Genomic DNA, 13,785 nt, shown 5'->3' on the forward strand with positions numbered 1-13,785 from the left:
ACTGACTGATTCGTACTCTCAAAGGGAAAACCCACACTGATGAAGAGGATTACTAAGCTCCACCTTCTCCACTCACAGCAGTCGGAGGAAAATGTTTTTATGATCTCTGACCTTTACAATCAGCCTCTCATTGTTGCTGCCAGTAAATAAAGTTGAATCTGTAAGAGGACTGGAAAAAAGCAGAGTTGGAGGCTCACTGGAGGGAAAACTTTTCAAAACTTAAGAAGAGAAGGAGCCCGTGACATCAGAGGAGCTGCAGCGATCGCTCAGTGGATTTTTCCGAACATTTTAGTTTATGAAGACTGACCAATTTTCTGAAAACATCCCCTGAGCGTGATCCACAGCCCACTCTGCAGAGGCAGCACTGACTCGGCTCTGGCACGTGGGACACGATCACCCAGGTCCTGCCAACTACAGACATCAGAGCAACATCAAAGCTATCGGTTGTATGTGGAGGGGAGATGTGCTTTAAAAATCCTAATTTCCTTAAAAACATCTAAAAAAAAAAAAAAAAAAAGTTAAAAATCTTCCTTTAAAGCAGGGCTGAATCAGATTCCTCTGAATCATATAAAAAGTAATGGATGTGAAAGTGCTGTGGCCAAAGCTACAAAGCGGTGTTTTATGAACTCTGGTTTCTAATGATTTTGGCGTTAAGCGTGCACATGCAGCTAGAACTCCTCAGTCACTCGCAGACCTGGGTCAAATCAGAGCTGAAATCCTTCCAAATACTTGGGAGCGTTTGCTCGAGCCTGTCGAGGCTGCCAGCTGGGTGGGATTCGGCTGCTTCGGCTGTGCCAGACAGGCTCAATCGATCACAGAGAAGTATTTTTCATAAGAGTTCTGAGTGCCACTTTGACTCAGGACTGGTAGTGCGGACAGAGGAGGACTACAGCATGCAGGCCAGCGCCATCCTTTTATACTTTATGCCATAAAGCGCCTTTGCTAGCTAATAGCAATTTAATGGATGTGCAAGAGCAAAGCATATGGACTTAAGAGCAGCGGAAAAACAGGTAATGTGTCATATAAGAGATATCTGTAAAGAAAGAAAAAAAAAAAAAAAGGAGGCATTTATTTTTAGGACAAAGTCTGAAGACTTAAACTGCAGAGTGAAACACGACTACACCCCCTTACTGCTAAACTCCAAAACAAAATGACATCAAATAAATTAAGCAGAAAATAAATTCAAGTTGTCCGTCAATAATAATAATAGTAAAAACATTCAAATAAATATACTGGAGTACAGTTTTCTATGCCTATTAAGAGCACATCCCCTGGTGCTCTTTTCTGGTGTCATCCAGATACTGAAGGTGATGTCTTCCACATGATGAAGTATTTTTTTTTTTTCTAAGATGCAGTTTACAGATTTTTTTGAATGTTTTTTTTTCCCCACATCTGGTGTTTTTTTCTTTGTTTGTTTCTTTACTCTGAAGTGCTGGATGTCAGAGTTTTCTCTGAGCTAAACCATAAGGCTTACTGGCGTTTGAGGACAGTGAAATTGAGGGGATTTCAAATCTTGTTGGTCAGACTGGAAGACATGAAGACTCAGACAGACAAAGTCCAGACCGGAGACGTGACAAGCACTCGTTGAAGACAGAGGAGAGGAGCAGAGATGGTTTGGTGATCCGAAAGAACTGACAGGAAAACACAGACTGACCTTAAAAACTCATATTAAGCCTCCTTTTTTTTTACGACTTTCTCCTCCACTCTGTCTCGACACACTTACAGTAAACAGGAGCACTAACGTTTCAGCACTGAATCTTTCTCATCCTTACCACTTTGCATTCAGACTTTCTGCGCTTGTTTTCTTTCTGCTCAACTTCCACTTCATCTTTCTGCCTGACCTCTGCCTCGGCCTTTCAGCAGCGCTCACCTGTCGAGATGTGGGACATTTGTGTCGTTATCCAATCAGGTAAACAGCTTTGGGATTATTTGGAGAAAGATTGTCCCAAAATCTGCTTTAAGCTCACAGTGAACTCTCATCTGTCTTCGACGTGTCCTGTCACCTCTCGGCTGTCACATTTTGGTCACAAAACAAACACAAAAAACATCATTAAAATAAACAATGGAGCAGGAAGGCTATCTGCTTTCCCTCCTACATTCTTCAGCCATTTTTTGTTTCTTGAGGTGCCTTTTTTTCCTCTCAGCCCTAAGAAATATTTCTTTTCTAGAATAATGTAATAACAATAGAAAAAGTTAAATATAAAACCGATGAGTAGAACAATAAATAGAACACATATATTATACCCATTGCTGCGATTGGTGTAAACCCTTAACCGTTGATGCGTACCTCCTCACAGTCTTGTCTTAAAAAACAAAACAAAACAAACCCTTCATACAAATCTCACAGGAAACAGTAAATCGGCTGTCACCTCATCCATCAATACGTCATAAATGACCACATTATAAATATTTCATATCGTCTCATTCTTTCACCTGCGCTCTCTCTTTCTCTCATCCTGGACTTCTCTTTTCACTCTGTGGTGAATCTGTTCCTGCTGCAGTTTCCCTTTCCTGCACAAAGAGATAGAGAAGTACAGCCGTGTGGTTCCCAAAGCCATGACAAACAATATGTCACAGTAAAGCTTTCCGTCATCGACACAAAGTACCGTTTCAGTATCCTTTTCCCTTTCGGGACAGAAAAAATTTCAACTCAGGGGGGCTTGTAACTGGGGAAAATAAATAAATTAAAGAAAAACTTTGTGGGGAACATCCAAACCCACCGTTTTCCTCTCGTTTTCACCTCGTTGGTGATGGCTACAGCTACCACCATGCACTGCATTGTGGGTAACGTAGTAAAGCTCATGTGGTGGACGCTTCATCATACTGAACTGCTGTGCTTTGAGGTGCCTTCTTGGACACAAACTCATAAAAGTACCTTAGATAGAGACACACACACATACGACATCCTATCATAATCTACAGAGTTGATGTGTATTAGCAGTACATTAGGAGTAGCAGCAACACCTGTTCTGCAGCTGTACAAGCATAGATGTTAAAACAGGTAGCTGATGTGCTGCTGGCGCCTGTATAATGATCTGCAGCATTAAGCTAGTAGTGTAGCACCGGGTTTAAGTAGCAGTAGTAGTAGTATAGTAGCAGTAGTGGGAGTAGTAATACCTGTAGTAGTGGTAGTAGTTGAAATAGCAGCAACAATAATAATGAATTGCACTGAGCAAACCTGAGTCAAATCCTGCTTCACAACATGAGGTGTGTAGGATTCTGCTGAATGCCAGGCAGCCTCAATCAGTCCCAGAATTTCTTAAGTGAGGATTTGAAATCAGACCAGAGCGTCTCTGAGTCTGAGCATCTGTCTGTTTGTAAAAGCCTGAGATACAACCGGTAACGGCAGTTTGGGTTTGAATCACCTAAAATGCTGCATCTCCATTTAACAGGTGAGAAGCCACAAAACGTCACGTCTAAAATGCGTCAGCTGTTGCCTAACTTGACCAGAAGTGTTTCTTTTTAAGAGTTTGGCAGGATCGACACGCGTCAAAGCACAGCAGGCCACTGGTGATGCTCCCGTCTTTAAAGGGACATGACACAGAAACTGATCACATCACAGGTCGGATCACCTTAGGGAAGTAATTTTGCCTGGAAGTTCTCTCTAAAAAGGGATTCACAAAAGTAAAATGAAAAAATCAGAGAAGCAGAGAGGTGAAAAGGAGAGGAGGAGGAAGAGAGGAGAGGAGGAGAAGGGCAAAATCCTTCAAGTCATGGTCGTTCTGGGCTGGTCCAGAGCTGTGGGTCTTTTTGTCCCGCATTGATGACCTCAGAGACCAGCTGTGGTGATGTCACCGTGATGGACAGTTCATTCCCGCCCACTGGCAGAGTAGGAAAACTGTGGGAAGTGCGGTCTTCTCTCGTTGTCCAGACAGTCCATCCCGTCCTCGTCAACTGCAGACAGATGTGGATTCACAGGCAGTTACTGACTATTTACCACTAAAAGTTTATGAAAGTTTATGAAAATACATAAAATCAAAGAGGAAAAGTATAAATTGCCAGGTGTATCATTATAAAATATCAAGTCATCATGTCTGTGGTGAGTTCTTATACTCAAGCACAGCACGATTCAATTAACGAGTGTGTTTCTGAAGTGCCAACCTCCCGCTAACTAAATGATGTGCGACCTACAAAACAAGTGGAAGCTCACATTAGCGCAGAGAAACACATCGGTCCCATTCATGCATTATTCAGCGCTGAACATTTTCTAACCTGAGGACAGAGGGGGCGCGCTGGTTAAGCTGCAAACAGCTTTATTAATGTCGTGAAATAAAGTAGAAGAACTGACATATATAGCACATACATTTTTGGTAGCATGCGTATTATTTTAACAGTAACAGATAATATTTAACTCCCCAAATGCTTTCCAAACAAATGTACTCCAAACAAGAGAATTACAGTGTGGTCATATGTTTGCGTATACACGTGTGAGAAAAGAGACAGAGCAGACTCACATTTCTCTGGTGGAGTGATCGTGATGGTCTGGGCTGTGAACTCCTCATCAAAGTATCTGGTGTCCGTCTCTGACGTCACCTGAGGCTTGAAGGGAGGGACCAGCTGAGGGAGAGGACGACGTGATGAGGACACACAGGAAAGATTATAGATCGTACGATAACGTCTGGATACTGCCGTTCCAAACTACAAAGCAGTTGTTGAAGGACGTTTAACTCAGGGTATCACAAAACATGCGGCTGGGTTGGACAGCTGGTTAAAGCTCGTACTGCCTAACTGCAACATCCACGGGTGTTGAGTTATTATTGAATCCTTCACTCTTCAGCAGCATCACCAAAGTAGCCTTCCATTATCTCAGTACATAAAAAACGTGTTGTGCTTTCTGTCTCCGTCAGATTCAGACAGCCGTTCAACAGCTTTGCCATGCAGCTGCTAGTATCTCGAGAAGGAAGAATATCATGATTAAGAATGATAATAATAATAATATCTTGAAAAGGAAAGGAGTAGAAAGAAAAAGAAAGGCTGGAGAAGAAAGGCTGGAGAAGAAAGGCGATGAAATGGAGGAAATGGAGGGAGGAGAGGAAAGGAGAGGAAAGGAGAAGAGGATGTGAAGAGTGGGAGAGGTTGTAGAATGATCCAGAGAGGAGAAACGGATGTGAAGATGGGAAGCTCAGCACCTGTCTATCTGACTTACACTGTGTTGTGACATGAGCAAACATGGACAGGCTCATGTTATATGTTGTTTCCCTCTAACCTTTTAAACTTTATTAGACAGTACAAAACAATGTAGGACACAGCGCCAAGATACAGGTCTATCATCATGTAGATCCATACCTTTTTATCATAGACATCCTGCCAGTCAATACCAGAGAAGAAACTGTGTCTCATTATTTCTTTAGCATCATCTGGTCCTCCACCAAGCCTGAAGGAGAGAGGAGGAGAGGAAAGGAGAGAAGGAGAGGTGAGGAGAGAAGGAGAGGAGAGGAGAGGAGGAGACAGATTCGGTCAGTAGGTAAATGACACAGCAAGAAATACACACTGTCATACAAGTAAGTCTAAAGTAAGTCTCAAAAATATAAATATATAAAACATAACAATGATTTTAAATGAAAGGGACAAAAATCATTGACACACACACACATCTACCTACACTAGACCTCAACACACACCTTTTGTTGGGGTCTTTGATGAGCAGGCCAGATAGCAGGGACTTTGCGTCGGCCGACAGTGTGCGTGGGAACTTGATGTCCTCCATGAGGATGAGCTCAAACAGCTTCTCGTGGTCCTGGTTGTAGAACGGCAGCCGGCCACACATCATCTCGTACGTCACCACACCCAAACCCCACCAGTCCACCGCCCGACCATAATCGTTGTCTTCCAGGACCTGGTGAGAGCAGAAAAAGAAAATGCACATTTCCTGCTTTTTTAAAAATTTGTTTAACTGGATATCTGCTTTTATTCTCCTTTTATTGGACAACACAGACAGCCCAACTCAACGAAGAGACCATGAGTGAGGAAAGACTGCAAAAGAGAGTCAATATGCTCAAGAATAAAAACAGTAAAAGTTGTCTTAAATGAACAGAAGTGGTTGCAGAGATAACAAGGACTGAAGTGGAGACAGGGCAAGGCAATGCACAGACCCACACACATACAGAGGCAAACATCATGGGATGGCAGGTCTTCAGAGGCCCTTGTTACAGTAAGGAAGTCCGTGTGCTGGCGCAGCCCACCAGATGCCCCCTCTGGTCCCTGCCAGCTCTCTCTGGCACAATGATCGTCTCCTGGCAGGGACAGAGAGGAACGTCCCTGGATGGAAAAGGCAGGAACAGCCTGCAACGTGGGTCAGGGCCAGTGCAACCTCCAAGCTGGCTAGTGCAGGTACTGTAGTGCGAGCCACCATGTTATGTGAGAGTGTGTGGAGGGGAAAGAGGTCCTGTGAAAGAAGTCACTGCCATATCAAAGTCTTATGTCTGGGCTGCCTTCCTAGTCCTATTTCCTGCCTGCACTCTTTGCACTGTCGTCTCCAGCCGGTCTTATCCTACCTTCCTTTTCCTCTAATCATGTCTTCCCTTGCTTGTTCTTTTATCTTCTAGAGTGCCAGTTTGCTCACCTCTGGGGGAGCGAGGAAGAGGAAGAGGAGGAAAAGGGAGGCAGGCTCAGGAAGAGAGGTATTTCAGGTGATGCTGAGGCCCTTATTAGCATAATAAGCTTATTAACATGATGCGTACATGTGTGAATGCATGCTTGTGTTGCGTGTGTGTGCGTGTCTGACTGACAGACAGACAGTCAGGGCTGGAGAGAAGCCAGAACAGCATATGTTGTACATCTCGCCAATAATAATAACATCTCACTCAGAGTTAATAATGGATAGGGCAGGGTGGCCATGAGTACACGCTAACAGACACAAATACGCAAACGCACAAACATACTCAGTCAGAGACAGGTTTTTGACATCATAAATTACAGCATAAAACTATACAGCAAATGTTGAAAATATTTAAAAATATAATGTGCACTGAAATGATATCTGCAATTAGCTGCAGCAAGCTGGGTGGCAGATGCAGGTAACAGTCATCATTACATAAAGAGCATGGATTTAATGGAGTAGGGACTAGTTTATCCAAACTGCAGACCACATAGTCCAAAAACACAAGCAACAAACTAAGCACAACACAAAGATAATCAGATGTAATGCGCACTGAAACCTGATATTTAACTACTTGGCTCCAACTTTTCATAGCTGCTTTATGGGCACTTGAATAAACAATGAACACCTCTCAGCCAAAACGTTTTATGTATTTTATGTCATCTTGATATTGCAGATGAGAAATCCTGCATGTTAAAACCCACAATCCTGTGAAAGCGCTTGTAATTTACACTCATTTAGAGTTATAATGAAGAGTTGTAAAAATAGGCAGAAAACTGTTTTATTCTTCTGAATATTTCCTTTGGCAGCTTTTTTTCTTCCTCAGAAGTGTCAGATGAAGGTTCTGTCGTACGACCCCGAGTGTAAATGATGTGACATGTCACTGTGCACTGAGACCAGGTGAGTGAAAATGCCAGACAGCGGCCTGCGGCTTTCCGTAGCAGCTCAATACCACAGAAAGCCAGTCATTAACTGCCTCAGTTCACACACTCGTCGCCAAAACTGCTAATGATGCGGGTGGCTGCTTCAGTGTGGGCAAGTCAACGTGTGCGTGGAAGTGAATAAGAGAGTTATGAGTTATTTTGTGTGCGTGTGTGTGTGTGTGTGAGCATTAAGCTGGTCACCCTGTTGGCAGCTGCAGAGGAGAGCTGGGAGAACGAAGCATGCCGCCAGCTCCAGATATACTATTGATTGGTACGGCTGGAGGGATAACACTGGCTTAGACTGCTGGGAGACACACACACAGCAGATGGAATATTTATCCACCCTCGTCAAATTCATAAAGTTTTGAGACTGAGGCTGACTAGGAGATGTTTGGTGTTGTTTCAGTCCCTGCACCTTAAGAAGGGATGTGCACACACACACACACACACACACACACACATATGGAGTGCATGGTTTGTGAAATTAGTAGCTTAGTAGAGTAGTTTTACAAGACTGTTTTTGATGCTGTAGGTCTAGTGATTGTAAAAAACAAAAACAAAGAAATGTTACAGAAATTTACACAAATGCAAGCTGCCCGTTTGGGCATGAGTGTGTATGTGCATGTCAGTATAAGAAAGGTGTGTGTGTGTATGTGTGCGTGTGTTTGTGTGTGTCCTGGGACTGAAGAAAGTGGTGGCAGCTCGGTTGCAGGCAGGGAGCAGATTAATCCACACAGAGCCAGAATGTTGCCCCACAGCCCGAGGCATGGAGGCATGGGAGTGTGTGTGTGTGTGTGTGAGTGTGTGTGTACTGTATGTGTGGTTATGTGTGTATTTCAGAAAGAGTAAGACAAATAAATAGGACAAAAGAAGTAACAGATAATCAGCAGGAGAAGAGAAGAGAAGAGAAGAGATGAGAAGAGCAGCGAAGCTCTGATTAAAAGCAGCCGTGAGGGAGAAGGTCTTGTCCTGTCCTGGTCCCTGTTGGGGCAGCCATGTGGCAGCTAGATGCTGCTTGCGGGACGGGGGTTTTGGCAGCCTGGTCAAGACTAGATGGGACGGGACGGGCACACACAGCCTGTGGCTGTACCAGCCCAGATACCCAGCAGGCTACAGGGAACACAAACACACACGCACACACACACACAGTGAACATACACTCGCATATTGTTGGTGTCGCACAGGAGACCTTCTATCACCGAAATGTCATCTTTCAGTTTATCTCGACACTGTTCATTTCGCAGTGATTTTCTAATTATGAAACATTTAGGGTTCCCATAAAAAGAAAAACACAATGCCCAACATATACAACATACAAACAAAATAAAAACAAACATACAAATACATGGAAAAAGCCCAAATCCATCCTCTTCAACACTTCAAAAAAACCCCAACAAATAACAAATAGCCACAAGGAAATGTGTCAAACACAAAATATGAGAAAACAGAGAAAAACACTCTCCATGTGTTTCCTCTGATTCGGTTCCATCGCTGTACAAGGACCTTACACAGCTCATTGTTCATTACATTCACGTTCACACATTAATCTTTTTTTGGTTTTTTGACTATCTTAACAATAACACTTCAATCTAATGCTTCACAAGCTGTGCTGAAGAATTATTCACTTTACAGCGCTGAGTTGCTCAAGTATTTGAGTGTGAGCTCCTTCAGGCACACAGCAGACACAAACCCGCTTTATTCACTTCTCATCTGCCCTTTTCACTGACGGCAAACATGGGAACCGTCTGAATTTCTCTCCTGTAACCCTGAAATATTTTCTCTCCCTTCTCATCTTCCTCTGTCTTCAACCCCCACCTCCCCCTTTCTCTTTTTAATCCCGGCTACTTTGCATCTCTGTAACTTGGCTCCAAGCAAACTGTGTTATTTTTACACGCGGGCGGGCGAGCAGAGCGTGCGGGCGGGTGAGTGGCGGCGGCGGTGGTGTAGATTTCCAGGTTTTTTCTGAGCACCTTCCTCCAACCTCGCCCATCTGCCGCCATCTGCCTCGCTTTAGCCCGCACTTTCTACTGCAATCACATACACACAACAACACACGCGCACACACATATAAATGCACACAGACGCACATCCTGTGAAAAATAACCAACAGCCTCCAATCAGCTTTTGGCACGCAGAGGAAGGGATTCTTAAAAAAAATGCACAAAATGCTGCGCCAAATTGTCCTCCATACTTTTTCAGATGGGATATACACTATGCCTCTCCCCTGCTGCCTTCATCTCCACATCTACACTGCTCTGCCTCCACCAACCCACAGCACTGCAACGCTCTCGCCAGTTGATCTGCTGGTCTTCAAGTGAGGCAGTGCTGATGGTTGGACAGCGGATGGCGGCACCAAAAAAAAAAAAAAAAAATTCAAGAAAGTAGTTGTGTGCGTAAACAATGTGCTGTGCCCTTTTCCAATTCAACCGACACCCTCATTCACATGCATGAGCTCCATATTTGTCATTCATCTTGATATTGTGGAAAGTGTTTGCCTGTGGAATCTGCAAATGAAATGTACATACATAAATTCCACTATAAGAAGGTTTCAAACATCAGAGACAAAATTCGGGGTGTGTGAGAGAGTACCTGGATCATCACTTCATGACTTAGAGGATTAGTGTATGTGTGGATGCCACAGCTGCTTTTATGTAGAACACAGTCTCAGACAATCTGCTCAGTTTACAGAGTTTAGTATTCTGTAAAGTTCAACCGATTAATGCAATTTGTAAAGAGCCACACTGGACATGTGCTCATGAGATACCCAAACCCATATATGATCAGTCTCACGTTTGTTTAAATACACAAAGTTCAGCATCTCATAAACCAGAATATCACTGAAAATATCTATTCAAGTTTGATGGCCTGTTTTATTTTATCATTTAATTTGTGACTGATGAATATTGAGGTTTACCTTGGTGAATACACAACAAGAACAAGATACATAACTTACCTGAGCTGACAGTGCATGTTTATTTATTGGAGTCAGTGACAGTAAAGTGAATGGAATCTTTTAATTAGATGCTTTTTTTCTTTTCTTCTTGGGTCTGAGTACTATTTTTTAGGACTGTCATAGTAGTAGTAGTAGTAGTAGTAGTAGAAGCAGTGACATTATATTTCATGTGATGCTTCATACCTCACTTTTTGTTGTTGGTTAAAATAGAGACCTAAGAGCTAAATATTCTGCTGTTGCCCTCTTACCATAACTTTCTGCAAGAACAGAGAGAGGGAGACTGAAGAAGTGAACAGGAAAAAGAAAACAAAGCAGTCACCTCAGGCGCGAGGTACTCTGGTGTCCCACAGAAGGTCTTCATGGTAGCAGCGTCGGTGATGCCCTCCTTGCACAGGCCAAAATCAGTGATCTTCATATGGCCATCTTTATCCAGCATCAGGTTTTCCAACTGGAAGGGAAGCATCATACACGGAAATTCCCGTGAAAAAAATAATTTTCATCATTTGAAACTGAGAAACAACGCAATTCGTTAATGCGTTTAATGCGTTTTCTGTACAGCGGAGTCTCTGAAGAGGACAGCAGATGGGTACAGAAAACCATAGTGTATTACCCCACACAGACACAGTGCACACACTCAGACACAAAAACTCCAAGCAGAGGAGGGAAATAAACTTCAGGCTTGTAGTGAAGCCACTCAACCTTTTAATTTTAATGGCTGAAGTGTTTTTCTCGTACTCAGTCTGCTTTTTCTTCTTTCTGTTTTCTTGGATGCTATGAGCAGGGCTGGGGCCAAGGCTGCCAGGCAGACGCTCAGACAGAGCCATCTACCTCTCTACCTCTGTGGCATCAGCACCCCCCCCCCTTCCTCCCTCTGCCTCCCACGCTTCTTTACTGCTTTACGTCTGTGTGAGCTTGTCCCTATCCCTCTCTTTAATTACCACACACTCTGAAACACTCCTCTCTGGAACACAGGAGGTGGGTGAGAGGGGGCTAAAAGAAAAAGTTTTGTCTGAAATATCTGATCGCTCTCATCCATGCCCCCCAACCAGACTCCCCCTCTCCGTTTCTGTTTACCTTGAGGTCCCGGTACACAATTTTGGCTGAATGCAGGTAGTCGAGAGCCGAGACGATCTCGGCGCCGTAGAAGCGTGTGCGCTCCTCTGAGAACACCCGCTCTCTGGACAAATGGAAAAACAGCTGCGGGAGAAGGAGGGAGGAAAAGAGAGAGGGTGAGAGAGAGGGAGGGAGAGACAGAGAGGCAGAGAGAGAGGGGAGAGACAGCAGGGACGGCACAGCAATAATTACTGATTTATTGGAGGAAATTAGCACAACACAAACTGGCTGCCCGCACCATATTGAGATGATAGATAACGGAGGGGAGGGTGAGCGGGGGGTGTGCGTGTGTGAGAAGGGCTGGGTGATGGGGTGGGGTGGGGGTGTCTCGGAGGAGGGCGGGTGGAGGCGCTCGGCAGCTGGCGCCTCATCTAGCAGCCCCCCTCATCACACACGTACACACGTGTACACACACACACACACTCGCATACCTCTTCTACTTTACCCTCTGGGCTAGGTTGGCACGGTGTTGGCATGGAGTTCGGCGACGGGGGCCAAATCAAGGGTTTAATCAATACACCAGTCTAGTTAAAGACAGGCCGACCGCCGCTGCCACTGCTGCCAACGCTGAACCCACCCCCGCCCCACGCCAACAGCCTCCAGTGTAGCACTCATTAGTGGCCTAACTGGCCTTGCCCCCTGAGCTTCCGTCTTCATTTACTCCATTCTCATATCCATCCCTCTCTGTTCTTGGCAAGAAGTGCATTTTCATACTTTAAAGACAACACAACTTGGTTTTTTTCCAGTGTCCTGACCTTCTGTTTCTCCTCCTTCTTGCTTTTTTTTTTTTTTTAAATAGCTCACCTCATATTCCCCTAATCTTCCTCTCTCTTTCTCTCTTCCTCTCCTCCTCTCTCCCTGGTCATCAGCTGTCAAGTTATCACTGTCACATAGCTACACATGTGGCACCAAAATGACACCAGCCTGCTGCGGCGCACCAGTCAAGTTGTACAAATTACCCATGAGGCCAGGGGGCACACATCTCCCCATTAATTGTTCAGGGAGGTTTGCATATGGCCGCTGGAGTGATGCTCACAGACCACCTTGCTCAAAGAGTGTCTGTGTGTAGCATAGCCTGTGTGTGTGTGTGTGTGTGTGTGTGTGTGTGTGGTGAGATGGGGGTAACACGACAGGTGGGCCTTCATCAGTGTATTGGCAGCTGTGACTGTGGCAGGTTTGTAATGGGTTGTGTGTGTGTGTGTGTGTGTGTGTGTGTGCCTGTTTGTGAGGCACGCTTGGTCACAATTTGTCCGTTGAGGTAAAAATTTGCTGTGTGTGTGTGTCTGTATGTTTAAGTATGAGTGTGTTCGCTGGTGTTTTCTGTGTGAGTGTGAGTGTGTGTCTTTGCTGAGGCCTGGCGTTGGCTGAATTGCCTAACTAACTGGGAGGGGAGCAGGTGACAGTTACACTGAGGGAATGAACCAAGATTGCAAAAAAACGGCCCGATTAAAAATCTGAGAAGTGGAGAAGTGGGGGAATCCAAACTCATTTCGTCTCCGACTGTCATTCTGGCTATATCTGCCCCATAGGTGTGTTCATAAATAGACACAAGCAGGAGAGGGGATGGAGTGGAAAAGAAAGACGAGAAGGCGAGCGAGAGGCCAGTTGGTTGGCAAATTAATTGTGTTAGAAAGCAATCGAACAGTCAAACTTCAGCCACTTCTTGAGTGTCTGCACGTACTAACGTTCCTTTACTGTCACAGACTCACACACCTCCAGTTACACTACATTACACACGCAAAAACGGCGTGTCTAATTGTGAGAAACATTTACAAAACCAGACAAGTGTTTAGGAGAATAGCTTTAAAATAATAATTAAATCAACTCTTTTACACCTCTATTTCAGTTTGGTTTAACACTGTGGTTTGATGGGATTTACTCATCAAAGTTTAGATAAAACAGCCAAGAAAAGTACCTTTCTAAATACTGCAAACATATTTCAACACAGCTTTGAGCTTACGGCAGAATAGGTGGAGCTCCTAATCCCTGTCAGTTAGTGTGGTGGAATTGTGGTTCAACTGACTGTTTAAAGAAGTCACACACATATGGGTAACCACATATAGCGCAACCATCATGACTGTGTGTGCATCTTACCTCCCCTCCATTCACATACTCCATGACGAAACACAGGCGGTCCTTAGTCTGGAATGAATATTTTAACGACTGAAGCGACAATCACACACACACACACACACACA

General features: G+C 44.3%; 1 protein-coding gene across 15 annotated transcripts in view; it reads right to left on the reverse strand.

Moving 5' to 3' along the window:
- The window catches only part of akt3a (v-akt murine thymoma viral oncogene homolog 3a), a 51,770-nt gene that overhangs the window by 1,330 nt on the left and 36,655 nt on the right, over positions 1-13,785 (reverse strand). For 3 of the 15 annotated variants that reach the window (XM_046402462.1, XM_046402461.1, XM_046402463.1), the window contains exons 8-12: positions 13,682-13,750; positions 11,549-11,671; positions 10,794-10,922; positions 8,081-8,631; positions 6,881-8,028 (exon numbers count right to left, since the gene is read on the reverse strand). In XM_046402462.1, the coding sequence (XP_046258418.1) occupies positions 8,089-8,631; positions 10,794-10,922; positions 11,549-11,671; positions 13,682-13,750 (864 nt within the window). In that variant the 3' untranslated portion in view covers positions 6,881-8,028; positions 8,081-8,088. Of the gene's footprint in view, positions 1-1,398; positions 3,895-4,454; positions 4,558-5,286; positions 5,375-5,621; positions 5,837-6,878; positions 8,029-8,080; positions 8,632-10,793; positions 10,923-11,548; positions 11,672-13,681; positions 13,751-13,785 lie in introns of those variants that run through there. The other 12 variants (XM_046402466.1, XM_046402467.1, XR_006844559.1 and 9 more) reach the window with 11 other exon arrangements.

Source organism: Scatophagus argus, chromosome 10 (assembly GCF_020382885.2).
Source record: "Scatophagus argus isolate fScaArg1 chromosome 10, fScaArg1.pri, whole genome shotgun sequence".
Lineage (NCBI taxonomy): Eukaryota > Metazoa > Chordata > Actinopteri > Scatophagidae > Scatophagus > Scatophagus argus.